Genomic DNA, 17,909 nt, shown 5'->3' with positions numbered 1-17,909 from the left:
TCTGCAAAGGATACTATTTCCTTTTTTTATTGACCCACCGTGGGATACAAAGTTGCAAAGCTCTCACAGTGGGACTTGGTCACAAGGCGTTCCAACACCCACCCCGCCGCCAGTGCGTGTCCCACTCCCAGTGTCCCGTTTCCCTCCCGCCACCGGCAGTCTGCCTCCTCTTCCCTCTCCCTCCCTCCTCCCTCTCCCTTTCTCCCTCCCTCTCTCCCTCTCCCTTTCTCCCTCCCCCTCCCTTTCTGCCTCCCTCTCACATTCTCCCTTCCTCCCTCTCCCTTTCTCCCTCCCCCTTTCTCCCTTCCTCTCCCTTTCTCCCTCCCCCTCTCTCCCTCTCCCTCTCCCTCCCTCTCTTTCTCCCTCCCCCTCCCTTTCTCCCTCCCTCTCACATTCTCCCTTCCTCCCTCTCCCTTTCTCCCTCCCCCTTTCTCCCTCCCTCTCCCATTCTCCCTTCCTCCTTCTCTCCCTCCCTCCTCCTCCCCCTCCCTCTCCGTCCCCTTTGGGCATTATGGTTTGCAATGCAGCTGGCAAGAGGCCATCATGTTTGTCCTTTGCCCACTCTCAGGACACATCTCCCATCCAGACCATCCCCTCCAACCATCTGTGTCACAGTGCTCCCTTCTCTACCCCAACCGCCCTGGCCCTGCCCTGGAGGCAGACAGGCTGCTTCTGAGAGAGGCAGGAAAGCGGGAAGGCCTCGGGACTCAGACAGCCGAGCTGGGCGCATGTGGACTGCCGATTCCGGCGGTCCCGTGGGAGGGGTCCTTCCTCAGGGGACATACACACCAGAGGCATCAACACTGCTCTGGAGGTGGGGACAGTGGGCAGGGGAGTAGGGGGGTGAGCGCATGGGCGGGTGTGACCGGAAGGACGGGGAACAGGCAGGTAGAGGGGCATCAGATGGAGGGACGAGTGATGGATGGCAGCAGGGGCAGGCGAACAGATGGATGGGTAGCCTAGTGGTTAGATGGTGAAAGACACAGGAGGAAAAAAATCACACCTGACGTACCCAAGTGAGGTAAGAGGTAAACACACGGGAAGCCCAGGTAGAGAGAACGCCGAGTCCCAAGCCGCTTCTCTCTTGCCGGCAACCTGAAATGATCCCCGAGCGCAGGCTCTCGTCCACAGAACGCGCTGACCAAGTTGGGCAGCAGGCGGGGCTGCCGAGGCCACAGTGGCAGCAGCGGACACTGGCCTGTGTGAGGTTCCGCTGGACGCGAGACCCCACCGAGAGCAGGACTGTACATCATGGCGCTCTGGACGAAGGACATGCTCCAAGTGCGAAGTTCAGCCAGAGAAAGACCTAGCGACACCTCGGGTCTTCGGGGCCCTCCCCGAGTGCCCGCAGGACGCGGCGACGCAGGACCCAGGAACCTGGGCTGACACAGTGCCCGGGTATTGTCCCCAAGCAAACGGAGTCTGGGGGGCCGGGGAGGGGGGACGGGGGGAAGGGCGTGTGCCTGGCACACATACAGACCCTGGCTCAAAACCGGGCACAGTGTCGATCCCCAGCCCCCGCCCCAGAGCACGGAGCTGGGAGTAAGCCCTGAGCACTGCAGGGGTGACCCAACCACCAGGACAGAAGGACAGAGGCCCACTGGGAAGAACACTCGCTTTATTGACGGCGCGGAATACAACAGCACGAGTACAGGTCTGAGGCCCGTTAAAACAGGGCCAGGTCCACAGTCTGGGCATCTCCCGTCCTGGAAAATGAGGATGTGTCCAGATTCACACCCACACACACAGTACGTCAGGTCACACACAGCAGGCCCGCAGCCCCCCAGACCGCCCCACGGCGGGACACGTGTGTCGGAGGCAGGCCCCCATGTCGGCCACGGGCGCGGGGAGGGGGCTGCAGCCACCACTCACGTCTACACGGCATTTCTCTGACCCAAATCCAAGCCCACAGGGGAGAGGCTGGGACCCCGTGTCCGGGGCAGCTACAAGGGCTGCCAGGGGCGCCCCAGAAGCCTAGGGTCCCACCCCCGCCCCACCCAAACCGCCACCCTACCGAGATGCCAGCCGGAGGGGAATGACAGAGGAGGGACTCGCCTCACGGGCGACCCCCGCCCCCACTCTGAAACCGAGAAGGTTCCAGAGATTCTCCGGAATATTTACCTTTTTTTTTTTTTTTTGGCTCTAGAGTTTTAAAAACAAGTAACACGTCTTCGGCTGAAAGACACAGGAGAGCTGGCCGCTCCCGGGGTCCCCAGCGGCCCCCACGCAGGCTGACCGACCAGGTCGCGGCTCTCAGAGGTGACATCGGCCACTGCTCAGGACTCGCTGTCCACCCTCCCAGGGCCAGCGGCGCTGCACAGGGCAAGGCGCAGGCAGAGCCCTCCCCACAGAGGGGGGGAAGCGTCCCCCGGCCTCTGTGCCCTGAGCCAGCCCTGGACAGCCCCCGCTCCGCCCCCTGGGCCAGTGCTGGCCACTCAGAGCAGACGGTTCAGGCCACGCCCTCTGCCACGGAGAGGCCACGCGGGGCCCACGCCTCCAGCGCCACGGCCAGCCTGGCCGCTGGCTCACTCAGCCGCTGCCCGAAGAGTCCGGGGGCCCCTGCCGGAAGCCCCCATGCCCGAGGCACCCCTAGGTCTTGCTTCTCCGCAGGAGCGGGGCAGGGCCGCGCAGCCGCACGCGCCTGCTGAGGGTCTCCACGGCCGTGGCGTGGGGCCGGCCCCAGGAGACGCGAAGGGGCGCCCGGAGCCCCGGCTCCTCCTGCAGGCCCAGCCCCCGGGCCGCCTGCACCAGCTCCTCCACCACCTCGGTGTGGCCGGCGGCGGCGGCCAGGTGCAGCGCCGTCTGGTTCTGCGGGCCGCGTGCCCGCACGTCCGCCCGCTCCTCCAGGAGCAGCCTGACCGTGGCCAGGTGGCCGTGGCGGGCGGCCAGGTGCAGTGCGGTGCAGCCCTCGGCGGTGACAGCGTCCCGGCAGGCCCCGCGGTGCAGCAGCAGCCGCGCGGTGCTGGTGTGGCCCGTTTCGGCGGCCACGTGCAGCGGCGTCTGCGCCAGCAGGGTGCACACGTCCACGGCCGAGCGCAGGTCGATGAGGACGCGGGCCACGCGGTAGTGGCCGCGCTGTGCGGCCAGGTGCAGGGGCGTCCTCCCGTCCAGCGTCTGCGCGTCCAGGCTGACCCCCGGCTGCTTGGCCAGCAGCCGGACGATGGGCAGGTGGCCCTGCCAGGCGGCGTAGTGCAGCGGCAGCCACGCGCCCTTGGCGGGCAGCCCTGGGTCGCCCCCCGCGCCGCAGCAGCACGCGCACGACCGCCTCCTGGCCGTGCTGGCAGGCCACGTGCAGCGGCGCGCGGCCCTCGGCGTCCGCCGCGTTCACCGCCGCGCCCCTCTCCAGCAGCAGCCGCGCGCTGCCCTCGTCCCCGTTCTGCGCGGCAAAGTGCAGGGCCGTCCAGCGGTCCTCGTCGGCCGCGTTCACGCTGACCCGGCGCGCCAGCAGCAGCTCCAGGATGCCGCGGCCCCGCTTCTCCACGGCCGCGTGCAGCGGCGTGGCGCCCCGCCCGTCCGCCAGGTCGGGGTTGGCGTGGTTCAGCAGCAGCCACTTGACGCACTCCTCCTGGCCCGCGGCCACCGCCAGGTGCAGCAGGCTGGCGCCCCCGTCCACCACCAGGTCCACGTCCTGCGGCTGCAGCAGCTTCATCAGCCGCCCCGTGTCCCCGCTCACCACCGCCTCCACCAGCTTCTTCCTCTGCACGTCCGTCGTGCCCAGGTCTGTGGGCAAAGCAGTGAGAGTCAGACTGGCCACCACCCACGGCCTCCTCAGAGCCAGGCGTCCCCACACGTGGCCGGTGTGTCTCCCAGGGTACCCCCCACGTGAGCCCCGTCTCCCCGTGACCAGCCTCCCCATGGCCAGCATCCCCTGCGGCCGCCCCACAAGACAGACACCCCGGGGGCACCCGCTCAGGGCTCCAAGGTGCCCCTGGCAACACAGCCCGAACAGTGCAGCCCCCGCAAAGCTCGGGGGGCGACGCAGAGAGCAGAGGGACGCTCTGGGGCCTGGCCCGGGTGCAGTTGGGTGGGCGAGGCAGGAAGGGCCACAGCCCACAGTGGACGCGAAACCGTCCCAACAGCTCGGGGGGGCCACGGGGCCGCTGGGCAGCAGCAGGGGGCAGCAAGCACAGGTGCAGGGGCAGAGTCCCCCTGCTGCCCACCCCCCCCACCGCTGCTCGCCCCGCCCCGCCAACGCCGGCCACTCACCCGTGCTAGAAGGGTCCCGCTCGAAGGACAGGGACAGGGAGCCCCGGGAGGAGAAGGCCGAGTCCACGGACGACACCCCCGACAGCCTCTTGTCGCTGCTGCCGGACGGCAGCCGGGACTCGGACGCGCTGCGGCTCAGCTCCTCAGGGCCCTCCAGGGCCTGCGAGACGCCCGAGTCCAGCTGGGACAGCAGCTCGGCCAGGCTGCAGTCGTCAGACGGGGGCGCAGACGCACGCTTCAGGGGCGCGGGCACGGGCACCTGTGGGACCAGGGGGCTGAGCCACGTGGGCACACAGACACGTCTGTCCACGACGCTCAGACACACACGTCTATACATGGATGCAGATACACACAGACACATGACTGTACACAACACACACAGACACACCCATCTACACACAGGGGCACACACGACTGTACACAACACTCAGACACACACATCGACACACATCGACACACGAGGACAGAGGCACACAAACACACACATCTATACATGGACACACATACGTCTACATACGGATGCACAGGAACACATATATACATCTGTACGCAGACACACATACACAGATGCACAGACACACATAGACACATACATACACAGATACAGACCCGGAGACACGTACATACATATACAGACGTGCACACGTGGAAACACGTGTGTATATGCATAAATGTGTGAGTGTAGGAGTGAGAGTATGTAAGAGGTGAGTGTGCCAGAGTGTGTGTGAGTGTGCGAGGGTGAGAGAGCATGAGGATGTGAGTGTGTAGGCCACACACCAACGCACACAGGTAGGGGCACCGGGAATACACACACACTCTTACATTTTCACACACGTACTTACCCTCACACATACTCTTCCTCCACTCACACACTTACACACACACGAGCACTGACAACTGGGGCGGGGGGCGGGGACAGCAGGAGGTGGAGACCCCAGGGCTGAGCCCTGGCCAGCGTGACTGGGCTCTGGCGGTAGACACGTGGGCAGGAAGACACCGGCGTCATGTGGCCAACGGCTCCGGGCTCTCCGCTGAGCAGTGGGGTGTGGAGCGGCCGGGGACCGAGCCCCCCCCCCCTCCAGGGCCGAGCTGTGGGGTCCCTGCCCCGGGCCTGCCACACACCTGCCACATACCTGGCCGGGTGGGGCTGCGCCTCCTATCACCTGCCTAGCACCTTTGCCCCCGCCCGACACACGTGCCCATATATGGCCAGACACAGCCCCATAAACCCTCCGGCCCGCCCCGCCACGCCCGCCCGGCTGCAGGTCGCACCTCAGTGGCACGGGCGCCCCGGGCACGAGGACACAGCATGGGGGTGGCGGGGCGGGGCGGGCTGGGTCCCGCCATTCCTTCCCTGAGGAGCCCGAGCCCGGCGGCTGGCCAGGGGCTCTCAGCCTGGTGCCCCCGGAAGGCCAGTGCCAGGCCTCAGCCTCACCTCGCTCCTGGGCTCGGGCTCCTGGGCCGTCTCGGGCACCTCCTCGTCCGGCTTCTCACACAGGCCCTCGGTCTCAGACGTGATCTCTGGGGAGGACACCCGGGTCACGGGGAGCAGGCCCCCACGCCCTCCGTGCGCCCCCCGCACGGGCACCCCGCCCCGGGCCTCACCATGGAAGGAGGGTCTCTCCTGGGGGTCCGCGTGCCAGCAGCGCTGCATCAGGCCCAGGAGGCGGCTGCAGGCGCGGGGCCGGGCGCGGCACACGGGCGGCAGCTCCGGCCGGTGGCCCTTCACCACCTTCACCATGATGTGCAGGATGTTCTTCTCATCTGCGGGCAGCGTGGGGGCGTCAGGGACCCCGGGGAAGGAGACTCTGCCAGATCCCAGCCCGGCCAGGGAAGGGCCCCGGGCCCGGGCGACCCCGCCCTGCCCTCTGCGGTGACCCTCAGCCCCCGCTACCCCCCAGCCCCAGGCGGCATCACCGTGAGCCAAGCCAGGCTGGGCCAGTAAGCTGCCACCTTCCAGACTCAGGCCACAGTGCTCACCCACTAAACAGCTGCTCCTGCCCCGCACACAGCAGCCCACACGCCCCCAGAGTTCAAAGAAGGAAAACCTCACTGGCCACAGGAAGCCGAGGCAACGGGGGGGGGTGGGGAGGAGACAGAGGCCAGGACACCACATGCCAGTGCGCAGGACCTGGAGGTGTCTGGACACACCACAGGGCACGCGGGGGAGGGGAGGGAGGGAGAAGAGAGAGGACAGGGAAGAGAGAGAAGAGAGCAGAGAGGGGGAGGGAGAGGGGAGAGAGGGAGGGAAGGAGAGGGAGAGCACACACGGGGACTGAGGAGCAGCCCTGCGTGCAGCTCTGACTTGGTCCTCGCCCCCCCAGGGACCGCCGAGGCCCCTGGCCTGGTCCTGAGGGCAGACCCAGGAGAAGCCCCCAGCACCTGCGAAAGCAAACTGGAGTGCTCCGAACTAGCACAGCCCCGAGAGAAACACTGGCAGCCCCGGGGACGGAGAGCTGGGAGGGAGGTCAAGGGCACGGCTGTGCCTGCGGGATGATGGAACGTTCCAGAACCACACCGCGGAGACGTGCGTGGAGTGCCGCGAAAGTGCCTGGCTCGGAGGTGGGGCCTGTGGTTGCGCCAGACACAGCCGGCACGAGAGCTGGCACGGGACGCGCACACCGGGGGCCCCTCCCCCAACACGGTGCCCGAGTCTGCCCGGCCCCCCAGACACTCACCCGCAAACGGCTTCTTCTGCGTCAGGATGCCCCAGATGACGATGGCGAAGCTGGGGGTGGGGGGGTTCACAGGTGAGTGTTGGCGGGTGGGAACCATATGTGAGCATAGGCAGGTGGCGGGCAGTCACATGTGTGTGCCTGCGGGTGGTCACATGTGCCGGCAGGTGGCAGGTGTTCACATGTGTGTACTAGTGGGTGTTCATGTTTGCGTGCTAGCAGGTGGTCATGCTTGCGTACTGGCAGGTGTTCACATGTGCGAGCTGGTGCAGGGAGGGCACCGCGTGTGCCAGTAGCACGGGCTGTGACCCTGAGCCCTCCTGAGCAGCGGGGGATGAGGACGAGGACGTGTGTCCTGGGGAGCCCACCTGGGACACCCCGCTGAGGGCCCAGCACCAGGAGGGCGCCGGCTCGCTGCCCTCTGCTGCCCCCAGAGGTTGGGGGGGGGGTCCCAGGGGCAGGGCGGGCAGGAGGGCGGGGCTCAGGGAAAGCGCTAAGGGGCGGAGCACTGCGAGTGGGGGCGTAGCAGGGCTGTGGGTGCAAGACCCGCCAGGGGAGCCCCGACTTCTCCCCAAAGCCAGCCGGGCCGACACCACCCCATGCAGGGCCCAGCTCTGGTTCTGGCCGTGGGACGCCAGGCGAGGACGTGTGCTGGGACTCGGGGCTCCAGTGCTCCGGGGCACCTTCCCTCCCTCCTCCTCCAGGAATGAGCCGGGTCCCGGGCCACTGCAGGGCGGGGCAGGAGGCGGCGCCCACCTGTACACGTCGTGCTTGGTGTCGAAGAGCCGGCTCTTCTCCCGGATGCGCTCGGGGGGCAGGTAGGCCACGGTCCCAAAAAGCCCATCCATGCTGAGCTCGTGCGAGTGGGACAGCCCGTGGCACTTGGCCAGCCCGAAGTCGGAAATCTGCGGGCAGAGGCACGGACACGCCGCCATCAGCACACCCCCAGGGAGGAGGCCGCGGCAGCCGGGCCCACCCGGCCCCCTCGGGAGAAGGACCCGGAGAACGGGAAAGGCGAGGCCGCGGGGAGCGGACGAGCCAGTCGAGCCACCCGCCGCACCAGCTGGGCCACAGCAAGTGGTGGCACGTTGGGGACACGCCTCCCATCAAGGCCAACAAAACACAGCGGCGGCAGCTCCTCCGCCCAAGTGCCCCCGCCCGGGCTCCCTCCCCGAACCCCAGGCGCAGTGTCCGGCTCAGCCCCCAGCCCAGGGGACAGGAGAAGCCGGATGGGCGGTGATGGCGGCGGGCGGGGGTAGCTTCCTCTCCGGCGCCCACCCCCAGTACAGGCCGGCCCCCGAGCCCCCAGGACGCAGGCTGGGGCCCTCTCAGCGGGGAGCCGCCAGCACCAACCCCGTCTCCTCAGGGCACGGGCTGTGCTGAGCCCGGGTGCCCCGAGAGATGCCCGCAGGGCTGAGGGGGCAGCGTCACCGCAGGGTCTCCAGCCCTGCAGAAGGCCTGGGGGGGGGCTCGCCAGCCGCCGCTCGACAAAGTGACCGGGTGAGCCGCGACGGCAGAGGACACGGCAGCGGGCGTGGGGGCTGCGGCCACGTGCCCCTCGCTGTGGCCGACCCCCCCTGACACGACGGACTCAGGCCAGGCCAGAGCGGCGGCGCCCGTGTGCGGGCTCAGAGCGCCCAGTCCCCAGGCCCTGCTGGTGCCACCCTCCCCGCCCCAGACCTCACCGCGGACCCCCACGGCCCGCTGGCACCCCCACTCCCAGGCCACGGGAAGAGAGCAGTGAGGGGCCAGTACCAGACCCCAGAGACTGGCGCTTGGGTCCCGGGGCAGCCGGAGACCTGAGGCCGGGTGGGCACTGCTCGGCCTGAACTGGGCCTGCCAGGCTGGGGAGACGGTACCGCGGCGAGCGGCCCTGCGGGCGGCCACCCAGAGGCCACTCAGAGGCGACCCTGAGCACAGAGCCAGGAGGGACTGAGCACCACTCGGCATGGTCCTTAAAGCCCCAGTAAAAATAAATGAAATTCGTATCTCGAGTCTGGGCAGGCAGCAGGGCACCTGCCCGGTGGGGGCGAGGCGCCGGCTCAGCCCGCTGCTCTGCAGAACAAAAAGGGAATCAAGTCCGTGTCTGCCGGGGCCCGTGGGGGGGAGGGAGGTCCCGTGTGTGGATCCTGGGTTGACTGCCCGCCCGACAGCCCCCGCCTGCACTGAGCGGTGACCAGAGACACGGGAGGAGCCGGGAAAGGGGGTGGCTCTGAGCCCCCCACAGGCCCCAGGCCCCTACCTGGACCTCCCTCCTTCCTTTACGGGGACAGGAGGCCCAGATGGCCACCAGGCCTGGCCTGCGGGTGCATTAGGCGGCAGAGAGCAGCCGCCGGCAAGTGACCAGGAGAGCTGACGGGTGCCTGGCGTGGCCGGGAGGGGAGGTCCCTAGGGGAGAGTGGACAGCCCCCGGGCACCACGAGCCAGCACCCGGCTGGGCCTGCAGGGCAGTGACGGGCCCTCAGGAAGGGTGGTGTGTTGTGAGCATGAGTGTGTGTGTGTGTGTGTGTGTGTGTGTGTGTGTGTGAGAGCATGAGTGAGAGTGTGTGAGTGTATAAGAGTGAGAGTGTGAGAGTGAGTGTGTAAGCTTGTGTGAACATGAACATGTGAGTGTGAGTGTGTGAGCATGTGTGTGTGAGCATGCATGTGTGTACGTAAGAGTGTGTGAGAGTGTGTGTGTGTTTGAGAGTGAGTGTGAGAGAGTGTGTGTGTGAGCGTGTACACATGAATGTGGATGAGCGTGTGTGTGAGCGTGTACCTGTGAGAGTGAATGTGTGTGAGCATGAATGTGGGAGTGTGACTGTGTACGTGTGTGTGTGTTTGAGTGTTGACTGGCAGCCACACCCAGAGTGCAGGCTCACTCCTGGCCCGGTGCTTGGCAGTCACTCCTGGAGGCCCTTGGGTGGTGTCAGGAGTGGGGGAGCAGGTGTCTGAGCACCTCCAGGCTCCCACTTTCCTCCCTGAAGATTCCAGAACAGGACCTGAGTGGTAGGATGGCGGGCAGGGCACCTGCCTGGCACGCAGCCGACCAGGGTTCCACCCGGGCACCCCGCATGGTGCCCTGAGCACTGCCAGGAGTGACTCCTGAGGGCAGAGCTGGGGTAAGCCCTGAGCACCACCGGGTGTGGCTCAGAAACAAACAAAACCAAGATTCCAGAACGCTCCTCCACCTCCGCGCTCTTCCTCGCACCCAGAACCCCTGGGGACCCCCCACCCGCTCGCCCGCCGAGTCCTCCAGGCCGTCATCAGCCCCTCTCTGCCCTCTCCCCGAGTGGAGCTGCAGGTGTGAGATCAAAGGCCCCACATGGGCACGGGCCAGGCCACCCGCCCCCTCCTTCACCCCGACCCCAGCTCCTCGCACAGAGACACCCGCTCCCGGGTCACCTGCAATTACCCTTCAAAGCGAAAGCTCCTTCCTCGAACAGCCCTGGGCACCGTGCCCGCTGCCAGGGAGTGCAGCAGGTCACCCTCCTTTCCTTTGGCGGAGAGAAAGCCACATACAGGGGCACCGAGGACAGTGCTCGGCCCTGGGGGCCTGCAGCAGGGAGCGCGGCTGACCCCGCTCACCAAGGCCAACCCACCGGGGCTGGGGGTCCACTCTGAGTCAGAAACGAGGGCGGGGCCCTCAGAGCTGGCACCGCGGGGCAGGAGTGGGCCTCACTCGTGGCCAACCTGGGTTTGAGCACCTGAGCACCGCGGGGAGTGCTCCCGTGGGCCCCGGCAGCTGGCAGAGGGCAGAGGTGACCAGCAGGGACGCAAGACCCGGACACAGGCCTTCCGGGAGGGACAGGGACCCTGCGGCCACCCTGGGGTGCCCGTGTCTGCGCCCCCCGCTCCGGCCCGCCCCTGAAACCCTTCCCGCACAGAGCAGAGCCGAGCCCCTACTCAGGGCCCCTCCCCCGGCCCAGACCAGCCGGGCGCGGGCAGCCCACCTTGACGTGGTAGTGGGCGTCCAGCAGGATGTTGGCGGGCTTGAGGTCCAGGTGCAGCAGCGGCGGGGACAGGCAGTGCAGGAAGTTCATGCCCACGGCCGTCTCGTGCACGATGCGGAAGCGCAGCTCCCAGGGCAGCGGCTGGGCGGCCAGCAGCTTCTCCAGCGAGCCCGTCTCCATGAACTCCATGACCAGCCCTGCGGGCTCGCGGCAGATGCCGTACACCGGCAGGATGTAGCGGAACTTGGCCAGCTCCATCTTCCGGGCCTCCTCCAGGAGGTCCAGGCGCTCCCTGGGGAGGGCCGAGGCGTGAGGGGAGCACGGCCCACACCAGCCGCCACCCTCCCCTCCCGTCCTTCCAGAGCCTTCCATGGGGAGGCTGTTCACACACCACTGCATGGGGGGGCTGCAGGGGAGAGGGGGTGCGTGAAGGAAACCCGCAGGGGGTCCCTGGGCACCCTGGGCTGGGGGTCCCACACAATCTCTTCCCTGGGGGAGCCGAGAAACAGCCGTGAGGGATGACCCAGTCCCAGTCAAGGCCCCGGGCAGGGTCACGGCCATTGGCCCCCACTCCAGACCTCCGCCCTGTCCTTAAACCCAGCCCGTCCACACACGTGACCTCACTGTCACCCTCACCACCATCCGCTCCCCTGCGGGCCCCGGCCCCCGAAAAGCACCCAGCGTAAGGACGCCGCGTCAGGGCCAGAGCGATAGCACAGCGGGGAGGGTGTTTGCCTTGCATGCGACCGACCCGGGTTCGATTCCCAGCATCCCATATGGTTCCCCCGAGCACCACCAGGAGTAATTCCTGAGTGCAGAGCCAGGAGTAACCCCTGAGCATTGCCAGGTGTGACCCAAAAAGCAAAAAAAAATAAAATAAAAAGGATGCCAGTGTCCCCAGGTCCCTCCTTCCACAGCTGCGACATGTCATCCTGTTCTGCCCAGCATCAGAGTGTCACCCGCCACGGCCGGAGGCGTGTGAGCAGCCTGTGAGGGGTTTGCTGTGACGGACATGTGTGTGTGTATGTTTGTGTGCATGTACGTGTGTGTGCACACGTTTGTGCATATGGGAGATGTGTACGTGTGCATGTGTGTGCACATGTGTGGGGGGATGTGAATGCACGTGTGCATGTGCGCGTGCATGTGCATGTGTGTGCACGCGTGTGTGTGCATGTGTGTGAGTGGGGGTAAAAGGATGTGTATGTGCGCGTGCATGTGCATGCGTGTGCATGCGTGTGTGTATGTGTGTGAGTGGGGGTGAAAGCATGTGTGTGCATGTACATGTGTACACATGTGCATGTGTATGTGTGCGTGCATGTGTGTGTGTGCATCCATCCCGCTGTGCACGAGGAAAGCAGGTCTCCGTGGACACCCTGGAATAGGTCTCTGTGTCCTCCTGCCGGAGCGGAGTCTCAACCAGGGCCCAGACCACCAGGCGCCAATGCCACGGGCCCCCGGGGTTCGGCGCACACCTGCCCCGCAGGCCCCTCCCCGCCTGCAGGCTCGCTAGCTCTGGGGCGACCACAGGACCCCGGCACAGCATCCAAGGACACGGCCAAGTCACACCTGGCCCAAGGTAACCTGAGCAAAGAAATTCCAGCAGGCCCACCCCACCGGTGGGGTCCAGGCTCCAGCCAGCGCTGGGATCTGCCTCTAGTAAGGAAACTTCCAGAGCCACATGCCCAGACATGACCCGTTAGGTCTGGGAACGGGGCCGCCTGCTGGAGTGACTCAGAGACGCCCCCTGCCCCAGCACACAGGGACACACGCCCCAGATCTGGGAGGCACCTGCCACCCCCCCAGCCCCCTCCCCAGCCAGGGGCAGGAGCAGTGCCTGACGGACCGGCACAACACCTGTCTCTGAGAGTGACAGTCCCGGGGGAGGCAGGCGCCACGCGGCCCCCGAGCACCTCAAACAGTAATTTCTTTCTTTTCTTTTTTTTTTTGCTTTTTGGGTCACACCCAGCGATGCTCAGGGGTTACTCCTGGCTTTGCACTCAGGAATTACTTCTGGCGGTGCTTGGGGGACCATATGGGAAGCCGGGGATCGAACCCGGGTCAGCCCAGTGCAAGGCAAACGCCCTACCCGCTGTGCTATAGCTCTGGCCCCACGAACAGTAATTTCTGAGACAGCAGGAGAAGCCCCCACAAAGACCTACACAGCTCCCTGAGGCAACACAGAATCACCCCCCACTGTGCCCCAGGGTCTATGACCTGAGAGCCCCCCAATGCACTGATGAGGCGCAGAGCCCCCAAATGCACTGATAAGGCGCAGCGGTGTGGGCCCATAGGGGACAGTCAGGGCTGACGGGGCCTCACCCCCACACGCGCTCACTGCAGGGCTGGGGGAGACCGAGCAGATGGGCCCCTCCTCTGCCTGCAGCGCATCCGGAGGGAGGGGGGGCAAAGCAGATGAAACAGAAAAAGGCCCCCTCCGGCCCCAAGACCCTGCACCGCCGGCCCAGCCCTGACTGACCTGCACAGGGCAGGGCTGAGCACAGAGGAAGTGGGGGCCGGCATGGGGGCCCTGGACAAGCCCCCTGAAGGGGGAACTGAGGACTCAGGCACGTTTTCGGGTGAGACCCAGGCGCCTCAGTCAGGCCCACCCCGCCCCAGGAAACCGGACAATGAGCGGGGAACAGGCCCCCAAGGCCCCCTGACCTTCCCAACAAGAGCTCCATGCTAAGTGGGACCCGGACCCCTATCGCCCTCCCCCCGTCAGGCCTGCACCCCCCACCCTGCAAAAAGGAGCTCACACCCCCCCTCACACCAACCCAGGAAGAGCCGGTTTCCTAACACGGGTCCAAGCCCCTCTCTCCAAGCGCCCTGCCGGCCCCAGAAGGACCCAGCCGAGACTCCGCTTCCCTCCCGGAGAAGGCAGCTGGCGGGTGCTGGGACGGCCCTGCTGGGGTGCCCAGGAAGAACGTCCAGCCTCTCTGCCCAAGGCCGAGGGTCCAGCAGGTCCCAGGGGTCCGAGAGTCTGTTGGAACCACAGGTTACATCCCGACGATTTCCCTGGAGGGTCGCACCTGGTAAGATAGTCTCGGCCCTCAGGGGCTGGGAACCCCTAAGCAACTAGCAGCGGGGGGGGGGGGGGGGGGGGGGCAGTGCCTGCGTGGAGCACGGCACTTCCTCAGGGCTGTTCGCTCCAGCCCAGGAAGAGCTGCCGATCCATCCCCGAGGGTCACTGCAGCCCTCCCTCCTGGGGGAAGTCAGCACGGCGGGACCCCCAGCCCCCAGCCCCGTGGCGCCGTCCCCAAAACACGGCCCCTTGACTCCGTCCACACCAGCCAGCCCCGACTTGGGCAGAAGCCCCAGCTGGCCGGGGTTAATTTGCTGACCTTAATTTTTATTTATTTTTGCTTTTGGGCATGGGGGGGCAGGGGGGTCACACTCCTGGCTCGGTACTCAGGGGTGACTCCCGAGGGGGCTGTGGGGGAACAGGGCCGGGCGGGCCAAGCCATCTCTCGGGGCCCGGCTTGGCTTCTCGGGATTCCTGGCCCCTGCGTGGTCCTCCCCACTTCCCTCCTGCCCAGGGGCAGGACAGGGCATCTCCCCGGGGGGGTCCCCTCGGGAAGCCTGGGCAGCACCTGGAGAGGCGGCAGCGGAAGCGGGCCTCACCGCCCGGGCTCGCTCGTGCGCCTGCAGTTGCGTTCCCAGGCTCGGCAAGGGTTCCCACACTGCTATTTTTAAACTGACAAGAAACGGGCTTGTCCTACTGCGGCTCTGCAGCGGCGGCCCGGGGATGTGCCGGGGCTCGCCCGAAGCTGGGCCCGCGCCCGCCGCGGCTGTTCTGGAGTTCCCTCTGCGCCCGGGTGGGGGGTAGCGCCCCGCAGAGTGACAGTGCCCACCAGAGGACTCCACGGGTCCCGCCTCCTCCCGAGATGGGCATCCAGACACCCCCCGCCCCCCATAGCTGATGAGAGCACCTACCTTGGGAGCACTGGGCAGACACTCTCTGCCACCCCAACCCCCCCATGGCTCTTTGAAACCAGACACCCCATCCTCTCCCCAAAACACAAGTGTGGTTCCCAGGGCAGCCTGCTATGTAGAGGGGCGGCACGGAGGAGGGGCCGGGAGGCCGCCACTGGCCCCCGAGGGCCCCCTGCAGCCTGGCACCTGCCCAACTGAAGGACCCCAGGCCATTCCCACGGGGAGGTGCGGGCAGGGGCTGGGGCTGCACCTGGAGCCTGAACTTGATCCCTCCACCCCCCACTGCCTGCAGGGGGGGGGACAGGGGAGGGAAGTGAGCCCCACCAGAGCAGCTGCTTGGGGCCAGGGTCCGCCACCAGAGATGGCCACTCACCCAGTGCTCCCGCCCAGCAGGCCGTGCAGCCCGCCGTGACCTCCTGGTGCCGACCAGGGGGGCTGATGCTGCTCACGGGGGCTTCCTCCCCAGCAGCCCACCCAGACCCGACACTCCGGGCTGGAAATAACAGATTCTCACGGTGAGTCAGCCGCACCGACTGGGCCCAGAAGCGCGAGCCTTCCCCAGAACAGACCCGCTCGCTGCGGGCCCAGCACTGGGGCTCACTTTCAGGCCGGCCCTGGCCCCACTCCCGGGAGCTTGGATTTCAGCAAAACAAGCAGGGCGCCCCTCCCGGCAGCAGAGAAGCCTCAGGGGGGCTGGGGAGGCTGGGGCGGGGGCCGCGGGGCTCCATGACCGGCCCCTGGAACCCGAGTCTCAAAGAAGCGCAGCTGACTTCAGGCTTACAGCCAGGAGCCACCGGGAGCTGTGCTGGGTCACGGAGGGGCCCTGCCCCCGAAGCCTGCTTCCTGCTGCGTGCTGGGGCACGAGGCACAGGCGGGGCTCTGTGTGTGGGGAGGGGGCGGCAGACGCAGGGATGGGGCCACTGTGCCATCTGCAGCCCCCTCCCCAACTACACAGGTCGGGAAAGACCGTTTTCTTGTTTTCTCTGCCGTGTTTGGGCTACGGTCCGGGGTGCTCGGGGCTGGCTCCCGCTCTGCACTCGGGGGTCACCCCCGGCAGGGTCTCGGGGAAGCCTACGGGCGCTGGCGGTCCAAGGGGAGTGCCCCGCCCGCTGTGCTATCCCCTGGCCAGGAAGACGGTCTCAGAGCAGGTGCTGCTGGCACCCCCTGGCCTGCACCAACCCACACAACACAGGTTCCTTGGACACGTTCCTGCCCCTGCCCCAAACCCCACAGAAATACACACCACCGCCCACACCCACCCCGGGCCGCTGTAAACCTTCCAACCCTCTCCAGCCAGCGCCCACCGCCCTGGGGTGGCACCGGGCAGCCCCCGGCCCGCTCTGAAGGGAGGGCCGGCGTCAGGCACCGCGGCAAAGCGGGTTAAAGCAAAGCTCCTCCCTCGAGGCCGGGCCTGAGAACAAGGCGGCGAGACCCAGCCCCGGGCGGGCCGGCCCGGACAGAACGAGACCCCCAAGGCGGCCCCGGCCAGGTCCGGCGGCCCCCGGAATGCCTCGCCAGGCCAAGCCGGTGGTGCTTCCGACCCAAATAACCACCGTCTCACACCAATTTGTGCTCCAGCCTAAATTACTAAGTAGCTCGGGCGCGCTCTAAACTCGCCGACAAAGCCCACATCCCCAGCCCGGCAATTTCTCTAAGCCGGGCGCAGACCGCAGCGGCGCGCGCGCGGGGCCCGGCCGGGCCGGACGCGCCTTCGGGGGGCCCGCGACCGTGGGCACCCGGGGCGCCCCCGGGAACCAGGCTGCGCCTCGAGGCCCTTCCCCACGCCCCCGGCCGCCCTCCCGAGGCTCAGGAGCCCCCGCGTGCGCCCGGAGCTCGCCCAGCCGGCCCCCGCGCCCCGCCCCGCGCCCGGACCTCCCTCGGGGCGCACCCGCGCCCGCACGGACGGGGGCCCGACCCGCCGCCGCGCGGGACCCGCGTCCCCGGCCACCGACCTGTCGTCGACGTGCAGGCTCGGCGAGCACTTGATGGCGAGCCAGGTCTTCCAGTGGACGTGACGCACCTTGTACACCTGCCCGAAGCCGCCCGAGCCCACTTTCTCCCAGCCCGCGAACTCGCCCGCGTCGAAGGTGCGCAGCAGCCCCAGGGCCCACGGGCTCCCGTCGCCCTCCATGGCGCACCTCTGCCGCCGCCGCCGCCCGCCCAGGTGCCCAGGTGCGCGCCCCGCCCGCCGACGCCACTTCCGCCGCGCGCCCCGCCCCGCCCGCCCGGCCGCCCGCAGGGGGGAGAGGAAGCCGCGGGCGGGGGGCGCCGACTGCTCCCACCTACTCTGCGCCCCTCGGGCCTCAGCGTGGAGTTAGCGTTGCTAGCACCGGGCCAGAACCCGCAGGGCCGGCCCGCCACTCGCCGTGGCCTCCCCCCACCTCCCTCCTTTCCTTCCTTCCTTCCTTCCTTCCTTCCTTCCTTCCTTCCTTCCTTCCTTCCTTCCTTCCTTCCTTCCTTCCTTCCTTCCTTCCTTCCTTCTTTCCTTCTTTCCTTCCTTCCTTTCTTTCCCTCCCTTCCTTCCTCTCTTCCTTCCTCCCTCCCTTCCTTCTTCCCTTCCTTAAACCCTTCCTTTCTTCCTGTTTCTTCCTCCCTTCCTTCTTTCCTTCCTCCCTTCCTTCCTTCCTTCCTTTCTTCCTTCCTTTCTCTCCCTTCCTTCCTCCCTCCCTTTCTTCCTCCCATCCTGCCTCACTTCCTCCCTCCCTTTCTCTTTCCTCCTCCCTTCCTTCCTTCCCCTTCTATCCTTCCTTCCTCTCTCCCTCCCTTCCTTCTTTCCTTCCCCTTCCTCCCTCCCTTCCTCTCTTCCTTCCTCTCCCGTCCTTTCTCCTTCCGTTCCTCCCTTCCTCCCCTTTCTTCCTTCCTTCCTTCCCTTTCCCTTTCCGTTCTGGATTTCGGGGCACACCCAGCGGTGCTCAGGACTTACTCCGGGCTCAGCGCTGGGAGAAGCGGGGTCTGTCCAAGCGCCCCCCACGCCTGGCCACTCCTTCCCAGCCGCCCCCCCCCCCCGCCCCGTTCCCCACCCCGTGCCGCACCGGGCATGGCGCAGGATGTGACCTTTGGAAACCCCCTCTCTCCCACCTTGCCCCTCCTCCCGAGACTCCTTTCTCTGGCTTCTTCGCGCACAAGTTTCCCCTTTGGAATTCGCTTGTTTTCCTCCCACGAC

The 17,909-nt window shown here is 67.1% G+C and overlaps 1 protein-coding gene across 1 annotated transcript; it reads right to left on the bottom strand.

Annotated features, from left to right (window-relative positions):
- Window positions 1–2,476: 2,476 nt before the first annotated feature.
- RIPK4 (receptor interacting serine/threonine kinase 4) lies at window positions 2,477–17,107 on the bottom strand. Its single transcript, XM_055127756.1, is given in 9 exon segments — window positions 2,477–3,237; window positions 3,239–3,720; window positions 4,207–4,465; window positions 5,642–5,727; window positions 5,812–5,970; window positions 6,885–6,934; window positions 7,638–7,786; window positions 10,814–11,105; window positions 16,699–17,107. Coding segments are annotated over 9 exon segments (2,304 nt in total). The 5' UTR covers window positions 16,878–17,107; the 3' UTR covers window positions 2,477–2,589.
- Window positions 17,108–17,909: the final 802 nt, after the last annotated feature.

This window comes from Sorex araneus, chromosome 2 (genome assembly GCF_027595985.1).
Source record: "Sorex araneus isolate mSorAra2 chromosome 2, mSorAra2.pri, whole genome shotgun sequence".
NCBI lineage: Eukaryota > Metazoa > Chordata > Mammalia > Eulipotyphla > Soricidae > Sorex > Sorex araneus.
This window is presented reverse-complemented; position numbering and strand designations above follow the sequence as displayed.